We start from the raw sequence: 17,110 nt of genomic DNA, 5'->3' as shown, positions 1-17,110 counted from the left end.
GCCGTTGGGCATTCCCTGCAGAGTAGATGGAAAGGGATGGAAGATGGCAGGGAGGGAAGTGCTGAGCAGGAAGGAGGGGGGCCGGGCTGGGCCTGCATCTCTGAAAATAATGCCTCCTGGTCCCACATCCAGCTCATCCCCATAGCGCGGGTTTTGCCCCTTGGCAAGTCAGGACGCCTCTAGATTCAGACTCCGTCAACCTGTAGCCTGCACTGCCTGTTCCACCAGCAGGGAGGGCAGGTGCCCCCGGGGGCCTGTCCAGGGGTGGGTGCTGCTGGCCACGCGGGAAGGGGCGGGGGGGGGGGGGCAAACATCTTTTCCTGTGTGTTTGGCCCGGCTAAACCCCTTTCGTGGCGGCAAGCGCTCCAGTGCAGGCTGTGGCCTTCGGGGGCAGAGCTGGCAGGTCCTGAGCGGCCACTGTGCTCTCAGGGAGCTGGGGAGAGGCCGGGGCAGAGATCCAGGCCTGTGGCGTGCCCCCTCCTCCCGCCTAACCCTCCCAGCTTCTCCCTTGCCTCCCCTACTCCCTCCCAGCTTCTCCCTTGCCTCCCCTCCTCCCTCCCAGCACCCAGCCCTTCCTCCTGTGACCCGAGGGTCCCACCCACGGTTGCCCTCGCGATAGTGCCCTCCCCCTCCCCCGTGGAGCTGGTGGCTGCGGAGGAACGGCGAGGACAGCGGAGGACCAGATAGCCAGATTTTATTGGAAGTCCGGGGGGCAGGCCAGTGGCTCCCACGTGACTGAGTTCAGATTCTGAGTACAGCGTCAAGCCCACGAGCACCCGCCCACCCGGGGATCCTTTAAGGATCATGGAGACCCGCCCTCGGCCCGCTGTGAGCCCTGACCCGACCGCCAGGCCCAGGCAGCGCGGCCCGCTGGTCCCCCCCGCCCCTCGGGGCTGACACTCTTCCTATGAGGACGCACCTAGAGTTCCGCCTTCACAAAAGGCAAATGTGCGCCCGCCAGGCCGGCCCAGCGGCGGCGAGCTGGGGAAAGTCCTCTACGAGCGGGACAGAGTCCCCGCTACAAACGTCATAGAACCGCGGGACTTCCCGGAAGTCACTGCTGAAATGCAAACACAACCCGTGGGGTCGGACGGCGGAGGCGGTCCTGGCCGTGCCGGACGCAAGGCCCTGCAGCGCGTTCTCCGAGAGCGGCCGCCGCTGGCCCGGCCCGGCCCGAGGGAGCCTCGGGAGGCGCCGGCGGAACAGGCGGCTCTTCCCTGCGCACCAGCTGGCCCTCGGGTCCGGGCGGCGGCCCGCACGCCCGCGGGGTCACCAGGGCCGCCAGAGGCCACGGGAGGGCTGGTGCGCCGCGGGGCCGGCCTTGGCCGCCGGGGGTGCCGCCGCCTTGGGCTCCGTGGCGGGGGCGCCGGGCGCGGCCGGGGGGCGCTGGAAGTGGCAGAGCAGCTTCATCTGCGCGTCGCCGGCCGCGTGCAGCGTCAGGAACTGCACGGCCTCCTGCAGGCACCACGCGTAGCCCTCGCTGAAGTCCTGGTGCCGGCTCTTGGGGCCCGCGGCGGCGAAGGCTGCGGGGAGACGGCGGTGAGCGCGGGGCGCGGGGTGCGGGGCGCGGGGCGCGGGCGGCGGGGCGGGGCGGGCGCGGGCTCACCCTTGCTGTGCTTCAGGTAGCTGACGGCCATCTCCAGGATGTCCGCCTTCTCCAGCTTGGAGTTGGGCTGGTGCCGCGCGAACTCCTGCTCCAGCAGCAGCTTCAGCTGCTCGATGCTGCTGTTGATGCGGTCGCGGCGCATCTTCTCCACCACGGGCTTCCGCAGCTGCGGGGAGGAGGCGTCAGGGCGCGGGGCGCGGGAAGGGGAGCGGGGGCGCGGCGGGCGGCGCACTTACTCGGTTTTTCTCTTTGGGGCTCAGCAGCTCCACGGCCGCGGTGCTGGGGGCCATGCTGCGCGGGAGCGGGAGCGGCGGGAGCGGCGGGCGGGCGGCGGGCGGCGGGCGGCGGGCGGCGGGCGGCGGGCGGCGGGCGGCGGGCGGCGCGGACCGGCCCTTTATAGGCGCGCGCGGCGGGCTGGCGCCTGGGGCCCGGGCGCCGCGGCCGTTCCCACACTCGGCGGCCAATGGGGGCGCACAAAGGCCGCCCATTAGCGCACGCTGGCTGCCTGTGAATGGGCGCGGGCACAAAGCGCTCCGAGGAGCAGGTGGGCCGCGGGCACAATGTCGGGGCTGTGGGAACGCGCTCGCCCTCATTAGCATCCGGGCCTGATGCTGGGAGCCCGCGCCTCAATATGCTGCCTTTTCCCAGGCGGGGGGGGGGGGGGGGGGGGGGGCAGGAAGGAACGACCTCTCCCCTCCCCCTCCGGCGGCTCCCGCTGCTGGCCGGCAGATAAGGGAGGAATGCAGTGGCTTCCAGGGCTGCGGGCACCCTCCCCACAGGGACCTGCTGCCCCAGGGGCGGGGCGGGCCACCCCATGCACAGGTGGGAGAGGGGCCCACAGTCAGGGTCGCGCCTCCTGCCTCTGTGGCAGGTCCCAGGGTGTCACCTGGGACACAGGACTTGTCCAGACGGGAACACGGGCCGCCCTGCCTCCAGGATGGCTTTAGGGAGCATCCGGGAGCCAGAGGGGTGCCGTGCCCAGCACAGAGCCTGCCCCCAGCCCGTGCCCCCGGAGCAGCGTGTCAGGCCGTGGCATCTCGGGTGCTGTGAACCCGCAGGTGCCCCCCCCCCATGTGGCCAGAGTCCTACCCGGGCTCGCTCACCGCCCGGGCTCCCGCAGCCTGGCGGGCACGGCTGGGGCTGGCTTTGCCTGGACGTTCTGAGGGTGGGGTGCCAGGTGGCAGGCATGAGGGTCAGAGCAGGGCAGGCCTGGAGTCCCCACGAATGTGGTACCAGCTCAGACGGGCCCTCGGGACCCACGGGGAAGACTGATCATCCTGGTACCGACCAGCTGAGGCCCTAGGAGAGGGCCTGCTGGGAGCGCCCCTCTGCCCAGAACCACCACCCTCCTGGTCCTCCACAGGAGACTGGGAGGGGCCCAGCCGGGGGGAGGGGGGCAGGGCCTCCGCTCGCTCGGGCAGCCATGGCTAGCATCGGGCACCGTAGCCCCATTTTAAATCCGGGGCACAGTTGGACGGCAGCCCCCCCGAGTGTGGCTGGAACTCCAGAGCCCTCACAAGGGGCATCAGACCCGCCCGCCGGGGTCCTGGCAGCCACCTCTGAGCAGAGGTCCAGCCCCCACTGCGGGAGGGGCCTTTGGGGACCCCAGGGGACCCACCGGGGAGCAGGACGGTGTCAGGGCTGCGGGGCCAGCCTGGCGGGAGCCAGCACAGCGTGGCCCTGGGCAGCTGTCACCCCGGGATGAGCTGGGCTGGGGTTCCAGGGTGAGCCCTCAGGAGCTCTGGAGGAGAGGCCGCCCCTGCCCACACCCCCCTCTGGTACCTGGTCCCCCCCCCCGCCTCTGCCTACACCCCCCTCTGGTACCTGGTCCTCCCCCCCGCCCGCCTCTGCCCACACCCCCCTCTGGTACCTGGTCCTCCCCCCGCCCCCGCCGCCCTGCCCACACCTCCCCTCGTGCTGTGGGGAGGAGGGCGACACTGAGGGCCTCGCTGTGAGCGGCTCTTCCCCAGCAGATGGGACCCCACCACAGAGATCGGCTCTCGTTTGATGCCAAAGGGCAGAAGGCTCCAGGGTGAGCTGTGATGGGCTGCCGAGCCACATGCTCACCCCCTGCTCACAGCCTGGGCACGGGCAGGGGCTGGCACCGTGGGTGTGGGCTGGCAGGAGCTGCAGGCTCTGCGGGTGCCCAGTGCGGCCGTTCTGCGGCCAGAGTGAGGCTGTGCTGGTGTGTCCCTGGGGGTGGGGGCCCTCATGTCCACAGCCTGCGGGGGGCCAGCCCCCGGGGTGCCTAGCCAAGGGCGGAGGGTGTGGGAGCAGGGCCCTGGCACAGCCTCCACAGCTGAGCCTCCTGTGGCCTGGCTGCTGGCGGGGAGGGGGCCCTCAGGGCTCTCCCTAGAGGGGAGGGCTGCACCCAGGTGGGGCCCCCCCACCCCGCCCCCACCTCACCCCACCCCCAGCTTTGGAGGGCAGTTGGCTGGGGCTGTGTCCTGCGCGGGCTCCCTCTTCCGAGCCAGCTCTCAGCCCCAATGAGACACACGTGCCAGGAGTCACGGTCCAGCCCCCTCGCTGCCCAAGTGCGCGCCCACCCGCGGCGGAGGGTGGCTGGCCCGCGGCCAGGGAGGGCCATGGGCGCCTCCCCTCCCCCTGCCCCTCTTCCCGGGACCAGGGCAACTTTGATCCAATTTTCGGTTGTGGGAAATACGGAATGAATGGCGTTAAATCCCGCCGGGGATGAAAGGCCTCCCTCCCGGGTGGAGGCCAGATGGCAGCTCGGGCCTCCAGGCACACGCCCGGCCTTTGTGGGCCGTTTAACACTGTGAATGGGGCCAAAGTGTGGGAAACTCCCGGGCTCTCCGCTCACGCCGTCCAAGGTGAGTGGCCGCACAGCTGGGGGGAGGGGCCGAGAGGGGGAGGGGGAGGGGCAAGGGCTGAAGGCTGCTGCTCCGGCTGAGGGCTGGCGGGCTTTGCACCCAGAATGTGGGGGGGGGGGGGGGTTAGATCCTCTGCCTGGGCCGCCCCAGCAGCTGGAGAGGGGTCGTTCCTCCAGCGGAAGCTCTGAGGACGAGGGGTGTCTGTCCTGCCCACACCCCAGCTCTCAGCAGGCCCGGGCGGGGCGGGGCGGGGCGGGGTTCCAGAGTTAATGCCCCCCAGAAACAGCCGTGGTTTTTTTCAGGCAGGGCCCCTGCGGTGGACCCAGGAGCCAGGGATCCAGGGCCCGCCCCATCGCTCAGCAACCTCCCCACTCCCCCCCCCCCCCCCCCCCGCAATCGCAGGGCTCACAGGGGCGGCATGTGTCCCGTGTGTCAAGGGGGACTCGGGAGGCCAGTGCCGAGGTCCCTCAAAAATTAACCATGGAGCCCGGCCAGCGGGGCTCAGTGGCGGAGCGTCAACCTATGAACCAGGAGGTCAGGGCACAGGCCCGGGTTGCGGGCTCCATCCCTAGTGTGGGGCGTGCAGGAGGCAGCTGATCCATGACTCTCTCATCATTGATGTTTCTCTCTCTCTCCCTCTCTCTCCCTCTCACTTCCTCTCTGACATCAATAAAAATATACAAACAAAACTTAAACACAGAGTGACCGCGGATCCGGCAACCCCACCCCCAGGGTCTCCCCAAAGGAATCAGAAGCAGGGCCTGGCCACAGCATCACTCACACCGGCCAGAGGGGCAGCAGCAGCCGGGGCTGACAGACAGACGGACGGGGACAGACGGACAGACGGAGGGGTAAGCAAGGGGCCCATCACTCGCAGGAATGTCACTCAGCCTTAAAAAGGAAGGAGCTCCGTCCGACATTACAATGTGGCTGGGCCTCGGGGACACTGCGCCCCGTGACATACCAGTAAGCCCGACTCAGGACAGAGGCCGTGTGATCCTGCTCCCAGGGGCCCTGGAGGAGTCAGGTCCAGGGACAGAGTAGCCGGTGGTGCAGGGGAGAGGGGGGAGGGGTGGAGGGAGGGTGTGTTTAATGGGGACAGAGTGTGAGTTGGGAAGATGGAAAGTTCTAGAAAGGATGGAGGTGACAGCTGCAACAATGTGAAGGTGCTTGATCCACCTGAGCTGTGCACGCAGAAATGGTGACCAAGGGAAATTGTATGTTGTGTCTTTCTCCACAATAATAATTAAAAATAAATAAAATAAAAGGGGGCAGCCCCGGCCGGTGGGTCAGGGCACACGCCTAGGTTTCTGGCTCCATCCCCGGTCAGAGTGGTCCTGGCGCGTAACCGGAGCAACCATCAATGTACCTCTCCCACATGGATGTTCTCCCTCTCTCTCTCCTCCAAAAAGCCACTTAAAAATTAATGTTTTTGTAAAAAAAAAAGGATTTCTTGGAGACCAGCTGCACACTCCCTCCCCAGCCAGGCAGCCCCGCCTCCAGCTGCCATTGGCCCCGGGCTCCCCAGTGCCCTGCAGGCGGGTCCGAGGGGACGGCCGTGCCCAGCCTGCCTCTGCCCGCGTCCACCCAGATCTGGGACGGCTCTCTGGACAAGGCTGTGCCCTCAGCAGGTCCCCAGAAGCGCCGGCTCCCTGTGTTTGAGTGTTCCTGACTCCATGGGGTTTCCGGCCCTGGAGGGGGGGAAGGGGAGGCAGGCTGGGGGGCGGGGTCAGGAGCGAGGCTGCCTTTCTGGGAAGAGGAGTCTGGCCTCAGGTTCAGGGCCACCCATAGACCCCTGGCTGCGTGGCACCGAGATGGGTGCCCCCTGCAGCTGTTTGGCGCCCTGGCCCTGGCCCTGCCCCCCCAATGCAATGCTGTCCCCCTGGCCTCAGTGACTCCCGGGCGGGGGCGCCCAGCCCATCCCCCCACCAGCCAGGCCCCTGCCCAGGGCTGGGGAGAGCCTGGCCGGTGAGCCGGGACCAGACACAGGGCGGGAAAGGGACCGGCCAGCCCATGCCGCTCCGCCTCTGCCCACCAGCCCGGACCCCGAGGCATCGGGGGGAGGCCTGGCTGCCTGGAGGGCTGGGCCGTGGGGCGCTGGGTCTGCCTGGGGTTAGGGGGTGGGTCTCTCCTTGGGGACCCGGCAGGAGCCGTGGGGTGAGAGTCCGTGTCTGAGCAGGTACTCGGCCCCGGCGTGGTGCCAGCAGTCTGACCACTTAGCACAGCTCTGCGAGGGAGGGTCCCTGCGCCGCTCACGGGCAGGAGCGGGTCACCGAGGCTGGCAGCCTGGCCTGGCGGTGTGCCCTGGCCAGCGGGCGCCACGGCGATGCCAGCGGCCATGGTTTGGAGCGCGCACAGTGTGGGTCAGGGGGAGCCGGAGCGGCAGGCACGGGCCTCCTACCCCTGGCGCCGGGCCAGCGAGGCGGGGAGGGTCGGAGCTGGGACTCGAACCCGAACCCGAACCCACGGAGGCTGCCTTTCTCCTTCCCGAGCAGCAGAGGGAGGCGGGGGAGTGGCGGGGGAGGGGAGCGCTGAGCCCAGGCGGGGTGTGTGTGTGTGTGTGTGTGTGTGTGTGTGTGTGGTGCATGGAGGGCTGGGCTCCCAGGAGACCTGGGCACCTGGGGACACCTGACTGCCTCTCCCCAGCAGGCTCGAACCCGGGCAGCGCACAGGGAGCGGGCACAGCGAGGGCCGGGCCCAGTTGCAGACGGAGGGGGCCCCGGGGGAGGGGGGGCCGGGGGGCGGGAGGCCGGCCAGGACAGAGGTGCAAGCGCAGCGGCTCCCGGCTCCATGGGGCCTGCGAGGCCCGCGCTGCCTCTGGCTGAGCCGCTGAGCGGAGAGGGAAATGCGCTGCTGCGCTCCCCGCCGGTGGTGGTGGGGGGGGCGCTGGGGGGCCACCCACAGAGTCAGGAGGAAGCCCGGCCTCCACCCCCAGCCCGGCTTCAGCCTCAGCTCCCTACACCCCCAACCAGACCTGGGGCTCTGGCACCTCCCTCTGCCCCCGTGGGACCCTGTCCCCTGCCGCAGGCACCTGGCTGCGAGGGGCCGAGGCCGGGCCCTGCCTGGGGCCTGGACGATGGGGCTGGGGAGCCCCTGCCTGTGGAGAGAACGGGTGCGGGTTCGGCCCGCCTTCCGGGACGTGGGTCTGGTTGTTTTTCCTCCTGGCGGCTCCCCGGAGGGGCCGTGGTCTCTGGGGGCTCAGCCTCGGTCAGGCTCCGGCAGGGCCCCGGGCCGGGCTGGAGGCACTGCCGTTCCTCAGGGGCGCTGGGTGGGGTGACGGGAAGGGGCTGCGGGGAGGCTTCCTGGAGGAGGTGGCTGGCAGGAGGGCGGGTGTGGCCCAGAGAGGGCGCCGGAGGGCCTGCCCAGCGGAGAGTGTCCGCCCGGGGCCCGGGCTGAGCTGAAGCAGGGACCACGGGTCTCCGGGTCCAGCTGAGAGAGGCTCCCACGTGTATGCCCATGTGTGCATGTGTGTCCATGTGTGCCTGTGCCCATGTGTGTGTGCGTGTGTGCCCATGTGTGCATATGTGTACCTGTGTATGCCCATGTGTGCCTGTGTGTGCCCATGTGTATCTCTGTGTGTGCACCTGTGTGTCTGTGTATGACCATGTGTGTGCCTGTGTGTGTGCCTGTGAGCGTCTCTGTGGGAACTTGTGCGTCTGTGACATTGCGTGCCCCCTGGGCTCTGAAGTACAGGACCTCACGCGCCCTCAGCAGGGGCCCCGCTGAGGGGGGCGGGGTGCACCCGCTGGGGCGGGGGAGGGCTGGGTCCTGGGCCCGGGGGTGCAGGGAGACCCGAGCAGCCCCTCTCCAGTGGACACCTCAGAGGCAGGCGGGATTCCCCCTTCACAGGGGGACCGAGGAGCTGAGGGTGGGCGGCTGGGCCAGGGTCACCCCGCTGGCCAGGCAGCAGCAGAGCCCAGAGGCCCCGAGGCCTGCGGGGCGGATAAGGGCCCCCGTGCTGGACTCATGGTGGGGGCCGCTGGGAGAACCGCAGAAACCGAACACTTGGGGTCCGGTCCTGTGACTCAGGGGGGCCTGGCCCCTGGATGGTGGCCCAGCTTTGCACCCCAGCCCCACCGCCTACTCACAGGGCCAGGCAGGGTCCAGAGCCAGGCTGGGTCCCCCACCTCCTCTCATCCCACCGTGAGGAGGCCCCCTGGGGCGGGCTGTGGGGTGTAGCAGGGTGTCCCACAACCGGAGAGCTCCTGCCCTCCAAGCGGGGTCACCATGGGCCACATTCCCCCGCAGCCCCGCGGAGTCCGGGGCCAGGCTGGGACCCCTCCCCTTCAGCCCAGCCCACCAGGCCCCACGTCCCAAAGGGCGCTCCAGCCCGGGAGCAGCGCCCCCCCCCCCGGGCCTCAGTTTCCCCAGCGGCCCGGGGAGGGCGCCGAGGTGGGCGGTGGGAACGCGCGGGGCCCGCAGGTCCCACCGCCCCCCCATGGGAGGCCTCACCCGCCCACGTGGCCGCCCCCCCGCCCCCCAGCGGGGCCGGCGGGTCGCCCCGAGCTGGTTAAACCGGAGTCAGAGCAGCGCGTTCCCAGCGCCGGCGCCCAGCCCCCCGCGCTATTCTCCGCGGGGCCAGATGGCCTTTCGGGAGCCGCCCCCCCGCGCCCCCCGCGGCCGCCCCCTCCATTCAGAGGCGCAGGCGGCACTAATGCCGGGGCCCGGGCACGCTCCGCGCCGCCCAGCGTGGGAACGGCGGCCCCCCGCGAGCACAGCCCCGCCCCCCGCGAGCCACAGCCCCGCCCCCGCCCCGCGCCCCCGCCCCGCGCCCCCGCCCCGCGCCCCCGCCCCGCGCCCCCGCCCCGCGCCCCCCTGCCAGCTCGCCTCCAGGGCGGGCGGTCCGTGCCTAGAGCCTGGGGCAGGGGCGGAGGGGAGGCTGGGGGCACCCCCAGGCAGTCTCCCCACCGGGTGACCTAGCGCAGGGCACCTACCCCTCTCCGTGCCTCAGTTTCCTTGTCTGTAAGCCGGGCGGCGTTCGTGCCCACCCACTAGGTTTGGGGGATTGAAGGCGTTAACATAATGTGGGGGGAGAGGGGAGGGAGGGGGCCCTGCCTCTGTGCCCCCAGAGGGCTTTCACATTTTCTTTATTATTATTATTGTTGTTGTTGTTGTTGTTGTTGTTAATTTTAATCCTCGCCTAGGCTGTTTCCCACTGACTTTCAGGGAGAGTGAAGAGAGGGAGAGGCAGAGAGAAACCCCCGGATGGGCGCGCCCTGACCAGGGTCAGGGAGGAGCCTGCCACCGAGGCTCGTGCCCTGGACCGGACCCGGACCCGGACCCTCTGTCCGCAGCCGACGCTCTATCCACTGAGCCACCCTGGCCCGGGCGGCTGTCACAGTTTCAAAGAGTTGGAACAAATACCCGAAGAAAACGCTGCTGTGCGTGGTGGGCTGAGATGAAGGTCACACCTCAGCTCCAGCGATAACCCGACGGGGTACCAGCCCGCGCCCCTTTGCCTCCCGACGGCTGCCCTCGAACACGAGGAGTGGGGGGGCCGGGCCCTCGGGCCCTAAAGATGGACGGCGGGACCTTTTAGTTTTTTTATTTTATTAAGGTATTGTATGTGTACATATCTTACCATTGCCCCCCCACCCCACTCCCATCCATGCCCTCACGCCCCCGAGTTTTGTGTCCATTGGTGATGCTCATATGCATGCACACAAGTCCTTCCATTCATCTCTCATCTCCCCCACCTCTCCCTAACCTTCCCGCTGTAATTTGACTGTTTGATGCTTTACTGCCTCTGTATCTATCTTTTTGTTCATCAGTTTATAATGTTCTTTATTGTCCACAAATGAGTGAGATCTTGTGGTGTTTTTCTTTCACGGACTGGCTTATTTCACTGAGCGTAAAGACCTTTCCGGAACCCGCCTGCAGCTGGGGCGGCGGACCAGCCACGCTGTCGCTGTTGACTGCTGTCTGTGCCACGGCCCAGGCGCGTGCCCAGCCCCCTTCTCGCTGTGGGGGCTGCTGTGGAAGGGCCTCCGCGCCCCACGCCCACTGCACAGGTGAGCAAACCGAGGCCCAGCCGCTAGCTGGGGGCTGAGCCCAGACTGCACCCTGGGTTAGGGCAGAGGAGGCCGCTGCCCTCCCCCCGAAAGCTAGTCACTCACCCCCCCCCCCACCTACCCCCTGTGCTCTTCCCGGGTCGGGGGGCCTTCCCTTTCACACCCACAGGGCTCCGCACCCCCAGAGAATAGCCGGCCTGGCTGCTCTGCACCTGGAGAGACTGGTGTTGTCCTAAAAGCTCCCAGCTCCCCCCCCCCCCCCAAGTTCAGCTCGGGGGTGCCCAGCCTGGCTGGTCCAACCCCTGCTCCCCAGACTGTGCCTGCTTCAGCCCCATGGGCCTGCCCTGAGCTGTTTCCCACCGGACGGTTCAGGGCCTGGCATGGCTGATCTTTACTTGTTTGTTCATCTCCCCGCCCCCCACCCCCCGCCACCTCCCAGGGCATTTTTCCATTTTTAGAGAGTGGAAGGGAGGAGGAGAGACAGAAACATAGATGGGAGAGAGACACATGAGAGAGACACACATTTGTGGGTTGCCTCCAGCACACACCCTGGGGCTCAAGCCTGCAGCTGAGGTGCGTGCCCTGAGTCAGAATCGAACCCACGGCCAGGCCGGCGCTCTATCCACTGAGCCAGGCTGGCTAGGGCCTGGCTGATCTTGAAGGAGCTCCTTGCTGTCTGGTCAGGGTGCTGGCAGCTCTGCAAATCAGCATGGGGGTGAGGGCACCCCCTTCCTGAGGGGTGATAGATAAGGGAGAGCTGTGCCCAGGGCAGGGGAGGGGGGCTGACTTAGACACTCCGTGGGAGCAGGAGAGGGCAGTGCGCGGCGGCGGGGCGGGGGGCGGGGGGCGGGGGGCGGGGGGCGGCCCTCGGTGCTGATGTGGGAGCTCTGGGCACCACGCCCTTTCTCTGACCCACGGTGCTGACCGAGTGTTTGAGTCCCCCCAGTCCTGGTCTCGTTGGACCCACATCCTGTGACGGCTGAAAGGAGAGGCCCCCGCCCTGGGGGGACCCTGTCACCCAGGCTCTGTGGGCCCTGGATCACCATGAGGGGCTCAGCCCCCATCGCCGCTCCTCCTGGATCCTGGGGCCTCTAGTCCCCCCACATCTGCAGACAACTGCCTCCCCCCCCCCTGAACCCCGAGGGAACCAGCGGCAGGGGCACACGTGGGGACCCCTCTGTGAGGCTCGGCACGGGCCAGCGGGAAGCACACGGCCTGGGGCACAGCGGGTGCTCCCACAGCCCACTCTGAGGTGCAGGGACGCGGCACCCGCTCACAGACCAAGCCGGTTCTGGGGCCCCGGCAGCCACCGCGTGGGGAACAGGCGAGTCAGGCTGCCCGGCGCCAGCTGGGCAGTCACGGGCCGCTGTAAGCGGCCGCCATGCACCAGGGGGAGTGCCCGGGCCTGGCTGTGGGGCGGGGGGTGGCGAGCAGGTGCAGGGGGGCACGGAACTCCGGAATGGGGCCCTTCCCACCTGGGTGCCCCAGGTCTGGCAGCGACCTGAACTTCAGTCTCTCTCTCTTTTTCTTTCTTTCTTTTTTTAAATATATTTCATTGATTTTTTACAGAGAGGAAGGGAGAGGGATAGAGAGTTAGAAACATCGATGAGAGAAACATGGATCAGCTGCCTCCTGCACACTCCCCACTGGGGATGTGCCCGCAACCAAGGTACATGCCCTTGACCGGAATCGAACCCGGGACCCTCCAGTCCGCAGGCCGACGCTCTACCCACTGAGCCACACCGGTTAGGGCTCTTTTTCTTTTTTAGAGGAAGGAGGAGGGAGAGAGAGAGAAACATCAATGATGAGAGAGAATCATGGATGGGCTGCCTCCTGCACGCCCCACACTGGGGGTCAAGCCCACAACCTGGGCCTGTGCTCTGACCGGGCATCGAACCGTGACCTCCTGGTTCCTAGGTCGACGCTCAACCCCGGAGCCAGCAGCCGGACTCCTCTTCCGTCTCTGGACCCCACCTCCTGGGGCGGAGATGCTCTTGGCCTGGCGAGGGCTCTATGGGTGAGCACCTGCCCCCTGGGCCCTGCGCCCAGCCTCCGGGAGAGGGAGGGCCGCCCTGCCAGCCCCTCGGGCCTCTGCGTCCTGGGCGTGACGGGGGGAGGGAGCCCCTGGTCTCCCTGGAGCCCTGTCGGGGAGGCCGCGAGGCTGTGGGGCTCTTCCCAGCAGCGGCCTGGGAGCCCTGCCCCCCGCCCAGCCCACGGGGGGATTTGGGCCACTCTGGTGCCGCGCCCCCCCGCCCCCAGGACATTCATCCTGCACAAAAGGCGCGTGCCCCACAACAGACTCGTTCCCAGGCCGCCTGTCATTGTGTGGAGCTGGCCCAGCAGCCATCTGGGGAGCCCTGGTCCCAGCGGGCGGGGCTACCCGGCCGCCTGGAAAGGTGGGGGACGCGCAGCTCCCCGGAGATGCTGGAGGCCTAACATCTGGCCCACTAGCGCCTTCCCGCTCCCGCAGCCCCCGGTGTCCCCTGCGAGCCCTCCCCTGGCAGGGGACACAGGGGGGTGGCCGCTGCCCCCCTGCCCCAGGATCTCAGTCCCTGGGCGCTGCCACCTGAGAGCCTCTGGCCTAGCGGGTAGGGTTGTGGCTCAGCCTTGGCATTCAGACATTGCCTCTGAGCGGCTGGGCTCTCGGGGCCTCAGTTTCTTCATCTGTGAAATGGGCTGATATCAGTTCCTCCCTGGCCTGTGCTGAGGACAAAGGGAGTGATAGAGGCAGAGCATCCAGGCCACCTGGGCATGCAGCTGCTGGCATCACCGTCTCAGTCACCTGCAGGCCCCGCCTGGCTCTGCCCGGCCTAGGGCTCCGCTCCCGCCACGCACTCAGTGCACTGGGGGGTGACCCCTGCCTGTGCCTGGGCCACCTGGGAGCTGGCCGATGGTGCAGAGGAAGGCTGGGGTTCTGGGGCCACAGGGCACCAGGGACCGTGTGACCTCAGCGAGCAGCCCGCCGGGCCTGTCCCCTGCGCTGGGCCTGGGCAGATGTGGTCTCACTTCCCCTCTCAGAATTCTGAGCTGGTCCAGGGAGACGGTCCTGCTCAGCCTGTATGCAGCAGGTGCTAAATAAGTGTGCGTTCCTGCCCGCCCTCCCCATCCAGGCCCCTGAGCACCCCCAGGTCATGGACCTGCCCTGGGAGTGGGAGGGGGAGGGGGCTGTCAGCCCCAAGCAGGCCCTTCTGCTGACCATCCCCCAGCGGGCCAGGGGCCGGACAACCAGGAGGGACAGCCTGGAGGGGTGAGGGGGTGGGGGCTCCCTGCCAAACCCGCCTGGTGTGGGGGCAGCTGGACTCGGGGGCAGGGAGCGGGTGTCTGAGGGTCTCCTCGCTCAGGGGGCCCTTCCCGGCCCAGGCACTGGGGGGGCCAGGGCTGGGCGGACAGGGCCTCTGAGGCGGCCCCACCCCCACTCGGGGGATGTCCTTGAGAGGGTGCCGTGCCGGAGATAATCCCGGCTTTTGAGAGGCTGTGAGAGGCGGCGCGGGCGCTTTCCCACCGCCACATAAAGGCCGCCAGCTGCTCTCGCACAAAAGGCTCCCGGCCATTCAGGCCTGGCGGCGGGCGGGGAGCAGGGACCCGCTCAGCGTACCTGGCCACCCGGACCAGACGGGACCGGACCAGCGTCCCAGGCGGCTCCTGCCCACAGACCCTCGAGGGCCTGGGAGGCCCGGCTGGGCGCCTGGGAGCGTCTGTGCAGGGACCTGGCAGCCGGCGGCCTGAGCCTGGCACGGTCCTGGGCCCCTCACGCGTTCTGGGTCCCGGGACACGGGTCTGGGGGGACCGTCCCGTCTGCTGTGCCGGTGCCGGTGCCGCCACGGGGCTGCGCTCCTCCCGCCGCGCGTGCTGGCCTCGTCCTGGCGCTCGCGTCCTGGCGCCCTCGCCGCCTGTGCTGTGTTTCCCCCATTTACTTCCAGGCCCCCCCCCCCCGCCCCCGCCTGCCAGCGCCTTGCCACACACACAACACACGTGACAGGGTGGGGGCATGGGGTGGGGGCCTCCTCCCGACCGCAGCTTCCTCTTCTGAGTTGCACAACAGCCCTGCCTCTCCCCTGGGCCCCTGCGGTCCGCTGCCTAAAATTCCAGGTCTGGCCTGGCCAGTGTGGTTCAGTGGGTAGGGTGTTGGCCTGGGGACTGAACGGTCCAGGTTTGATTCCGGTCAAGAGCACATGCCCAGTAGGGGGCCTGCAGGAGGCAGCCAATCAGTGATTCTCTCTCATCATTGATGTTTCTTTCTCTCTCCCTCTCCCTCTCTGAAATAAAAAAAATATATATAAAAATTTTAAAAATAAAAATACCAGGTCTTGCCCTGGCCAGTGTGCTCAGTGGTTAGAGCGTTGGTCCATGCACGGAAGGGTCACGGGTTCGATTCCTGGTCAATCCCTGGCCCTGGTCGGGGTGTGTGTGTCAGACAACTGGTGTTTCTCACATCAATGTCTCTGTCTCTCTCTCCTTCCTTCCTTCCCTCCCTTTCACTCTCTAAAACTCAATGGGAAAAAATATCTTCGATGCGGATTAACAACAAAACTAAAGAATTTTTAGAAATGAAAATAAAAACGCCAGCTGCTGGGGAGGGTGGGGGGGCGCGGAATGGGGGGGATCAGGCCCAGGGAGCGGATGATGACGTGTAACATGGGACCAGCCTCGGGGAGGGAGGAGGTCAGGGGGGCTGCCTGGAGGAGGCGGAGCCTGAAGCCTGGCTGTTGGGAACCAGGAGGAGGTTTTCAGGGGCCGCAGCCCCGGCCCAAAGGGCACAGCCCTCTGCAGCTCTGGTGGGAGACACCCCGCCCCGTGACCCTGCAGCCACGGGGGTCCCCCGGCGGGCATGCCCCCCTCCGGCTGGGGGAGCACCAGTCCGCTGGGAGGAGTTTCAGGGGCCCCGGGGAGGGCCCCGGGGACAGGCAGTGGCCAGAGGGCGGCCAGTGGGGACCCCTGTCCTGCGCCCACAGGACAGGAGGGCGGGTCCGCGGAGCCCCCGGCACCACCCCTCCCTGCCTCTGCGCCCGGGCCGGCGGCTGCTCCGCTGGTGCGAGGGCCGGACCCGGAGGCAGCGGCTCCCAGCGATGCCCCGCGCCCCTCCGACCCGCCCGCACCCACCTGCTGCGGGGAGGGCGGCATTGTCCCGCCGGCCCGGGGGTCGGCTCTCCGCCCAGCCCCGGCCGCTGATTGGCTGCCGAGCGTGGGAACGCCCGCGCGCCCCGGCCCCCGCGCCCGCCGCTTAAAGGCGCCGCCGCCTCCCGGCCGCCCTCCGCGCCCCGCCGGGCCCCCGCGTCGCCCCTGCCCATCCCCCAGGAAGACGGGGGGCGGGTCCCTCTCGGGGCGGGTCCCGCGGATCCCTCGCCTCTCCCGCTCGCCCTCCCGCCCGGGAGCCGGCTCTGCGCTGGGACGGACCTGGGGGTGGAGGTGGCGCTGACCGGTGGGGGCCTGGCGGGGGGCCGGGCGGGGGCAGAGGCGGGGCTCCCTGGGGGTGTCGGGCGCCCTGGTGGCCCCGCTCCCCGAGGTGCAGCTCGCGCCCCGCCTGCGCCCCCTCTGCAGCCCGGGCCTCGGAGGGACCCCAGGGAAGGCGGTCGCAGGTCCGCCGAGGAGCGACCTTCCTGCGGCCCCGCCCACGGGGTCAGCGTCCTCCTGCAGGAGGGATTGTGTCTTCCCTCCCGTTTATTATTATTATTTTTTAATATTTTTATTGATTTCAGAGAGGAAGGGAGAGGGAGAGAGATGGAAGCATCCGTGATGGCAGAGAGTCATGGATCGGCTGCCTCCTGCACGCCCCCTACTGGGGACCGAGCCCACAACCCGGGCCTGCGCCCAGGAATTGAACCCGGGACCCTTCAGTCCGCAGGCCGATGCTCTATCCACTGAGCCACACCAGCTGGGGCTCCCCTCCCACTTCACGCCCAGCGCCAGGGAAGGACTGGGGGTTTATGTGGAAGTGGGGGGTGGGCTGGGGGTGCTGAGCATTTGCAGGACACAGCCCAGCCTGGACCCCAGGGGAGCTAGAATACGGTGCTAGTCTGCAGCCTCCCCCTGGGTCTCTGTCCCCCTCCCCGTCCCCGTCTCTCCCCGTCCCCGTCCCCGTCCCCCAAGGCTGACGGGTGCCTCTGAGATCCAGGGCCACTGCCCAGAGTAGGGGAGGGATCCAGGCCTCCTGCGGGGGGGCGGGGAGGGGGGGTGCCAAGGGCTGGACCCTGCCTTGCCGGCCTCTTCCCTGGAACCGTTGGTCAAGGCCCAGCCCGCCCCCTGCCCCCCAACAAGCAGGAGACTCTCAGGGGTGCACCCTGGGTTCTGGTCACTTTCCCAACAGCCCGGAGGTAGAGCACCATGGTCCCGACTTTACAGACGAGTGAGCCCTGAGCCGCGGCCCTGCAGCCCAGGGGTGGCGCCCAGGACATGGGGGGGGGGGCCTGCAGACCCAGGGGTGGCGCCCGGACATGGGGGTCGGGGTGGGCTGGGGCCCTCCACAGTGGGGTCAGCCCTACCTTCCTGGCCCTGACCCCTGACTGGGCAGCAGGGACTGAGCAGAGCGGGAGTGGGCCTCTCCCAGCACCTCTCTTCCTGGTCCCCAAATCTCCCCCATGGACTCCCCCAGAGACGCGCCCCAACCAGCGCTGCCGGGTGGAGGGTCCCTTGGTCTTGGACCACTGTGCTTCTTGTGGTTAGGG

At 68.5% G+C, this 17,110-nt stretch overlaps 1 protein-coding gene across 1 annotated transcript; it reads right to left on the bottom strand.

Annotated features, from left to right (window-relative positions):
* Positions 1–556: 556 nt before the first annotated feature.
* HES5 (hes family bHLH transcription factor 5) lies at positions 557–1,896 on the bottom strand (the record flags this gene model as incomplete). Its single annotated transcript, XM_079777821.1, has 3 exons — positions 557–1,523; positions 1,607–1,772; positions 1,843–1,896. The coding sequence occupies 3 exons, from the start codon at positions 1,894–1,896 to the stop codon at positions 1,270–1,272; spliced, it is 474 nt and encodes a 157-aa protein (XP_079633947.1). The 3' UTR covers positions 557–1,269.
* Between the last annotated feature and the right edge of the window lie 15,214 nt (positions 1,897–17,110).

This window comes from Cnephaeus nilssonii (assembly GCF_951640355.1).
Source record: "Cnephaeus nilssonii genome assembly, chromosome: 7".
NCBI lineage: Eukaryota > Metazoa > Chordata > Mammalia > Chiroptera > Vespertilionidae > Cnephaeus > Cnephaeus nilssonii.
The sequence above is the reverse complement of the archived record's forward strand: the minus strand, read 5'-3'. Positions and strand labels throughout refer to the sequence as shown.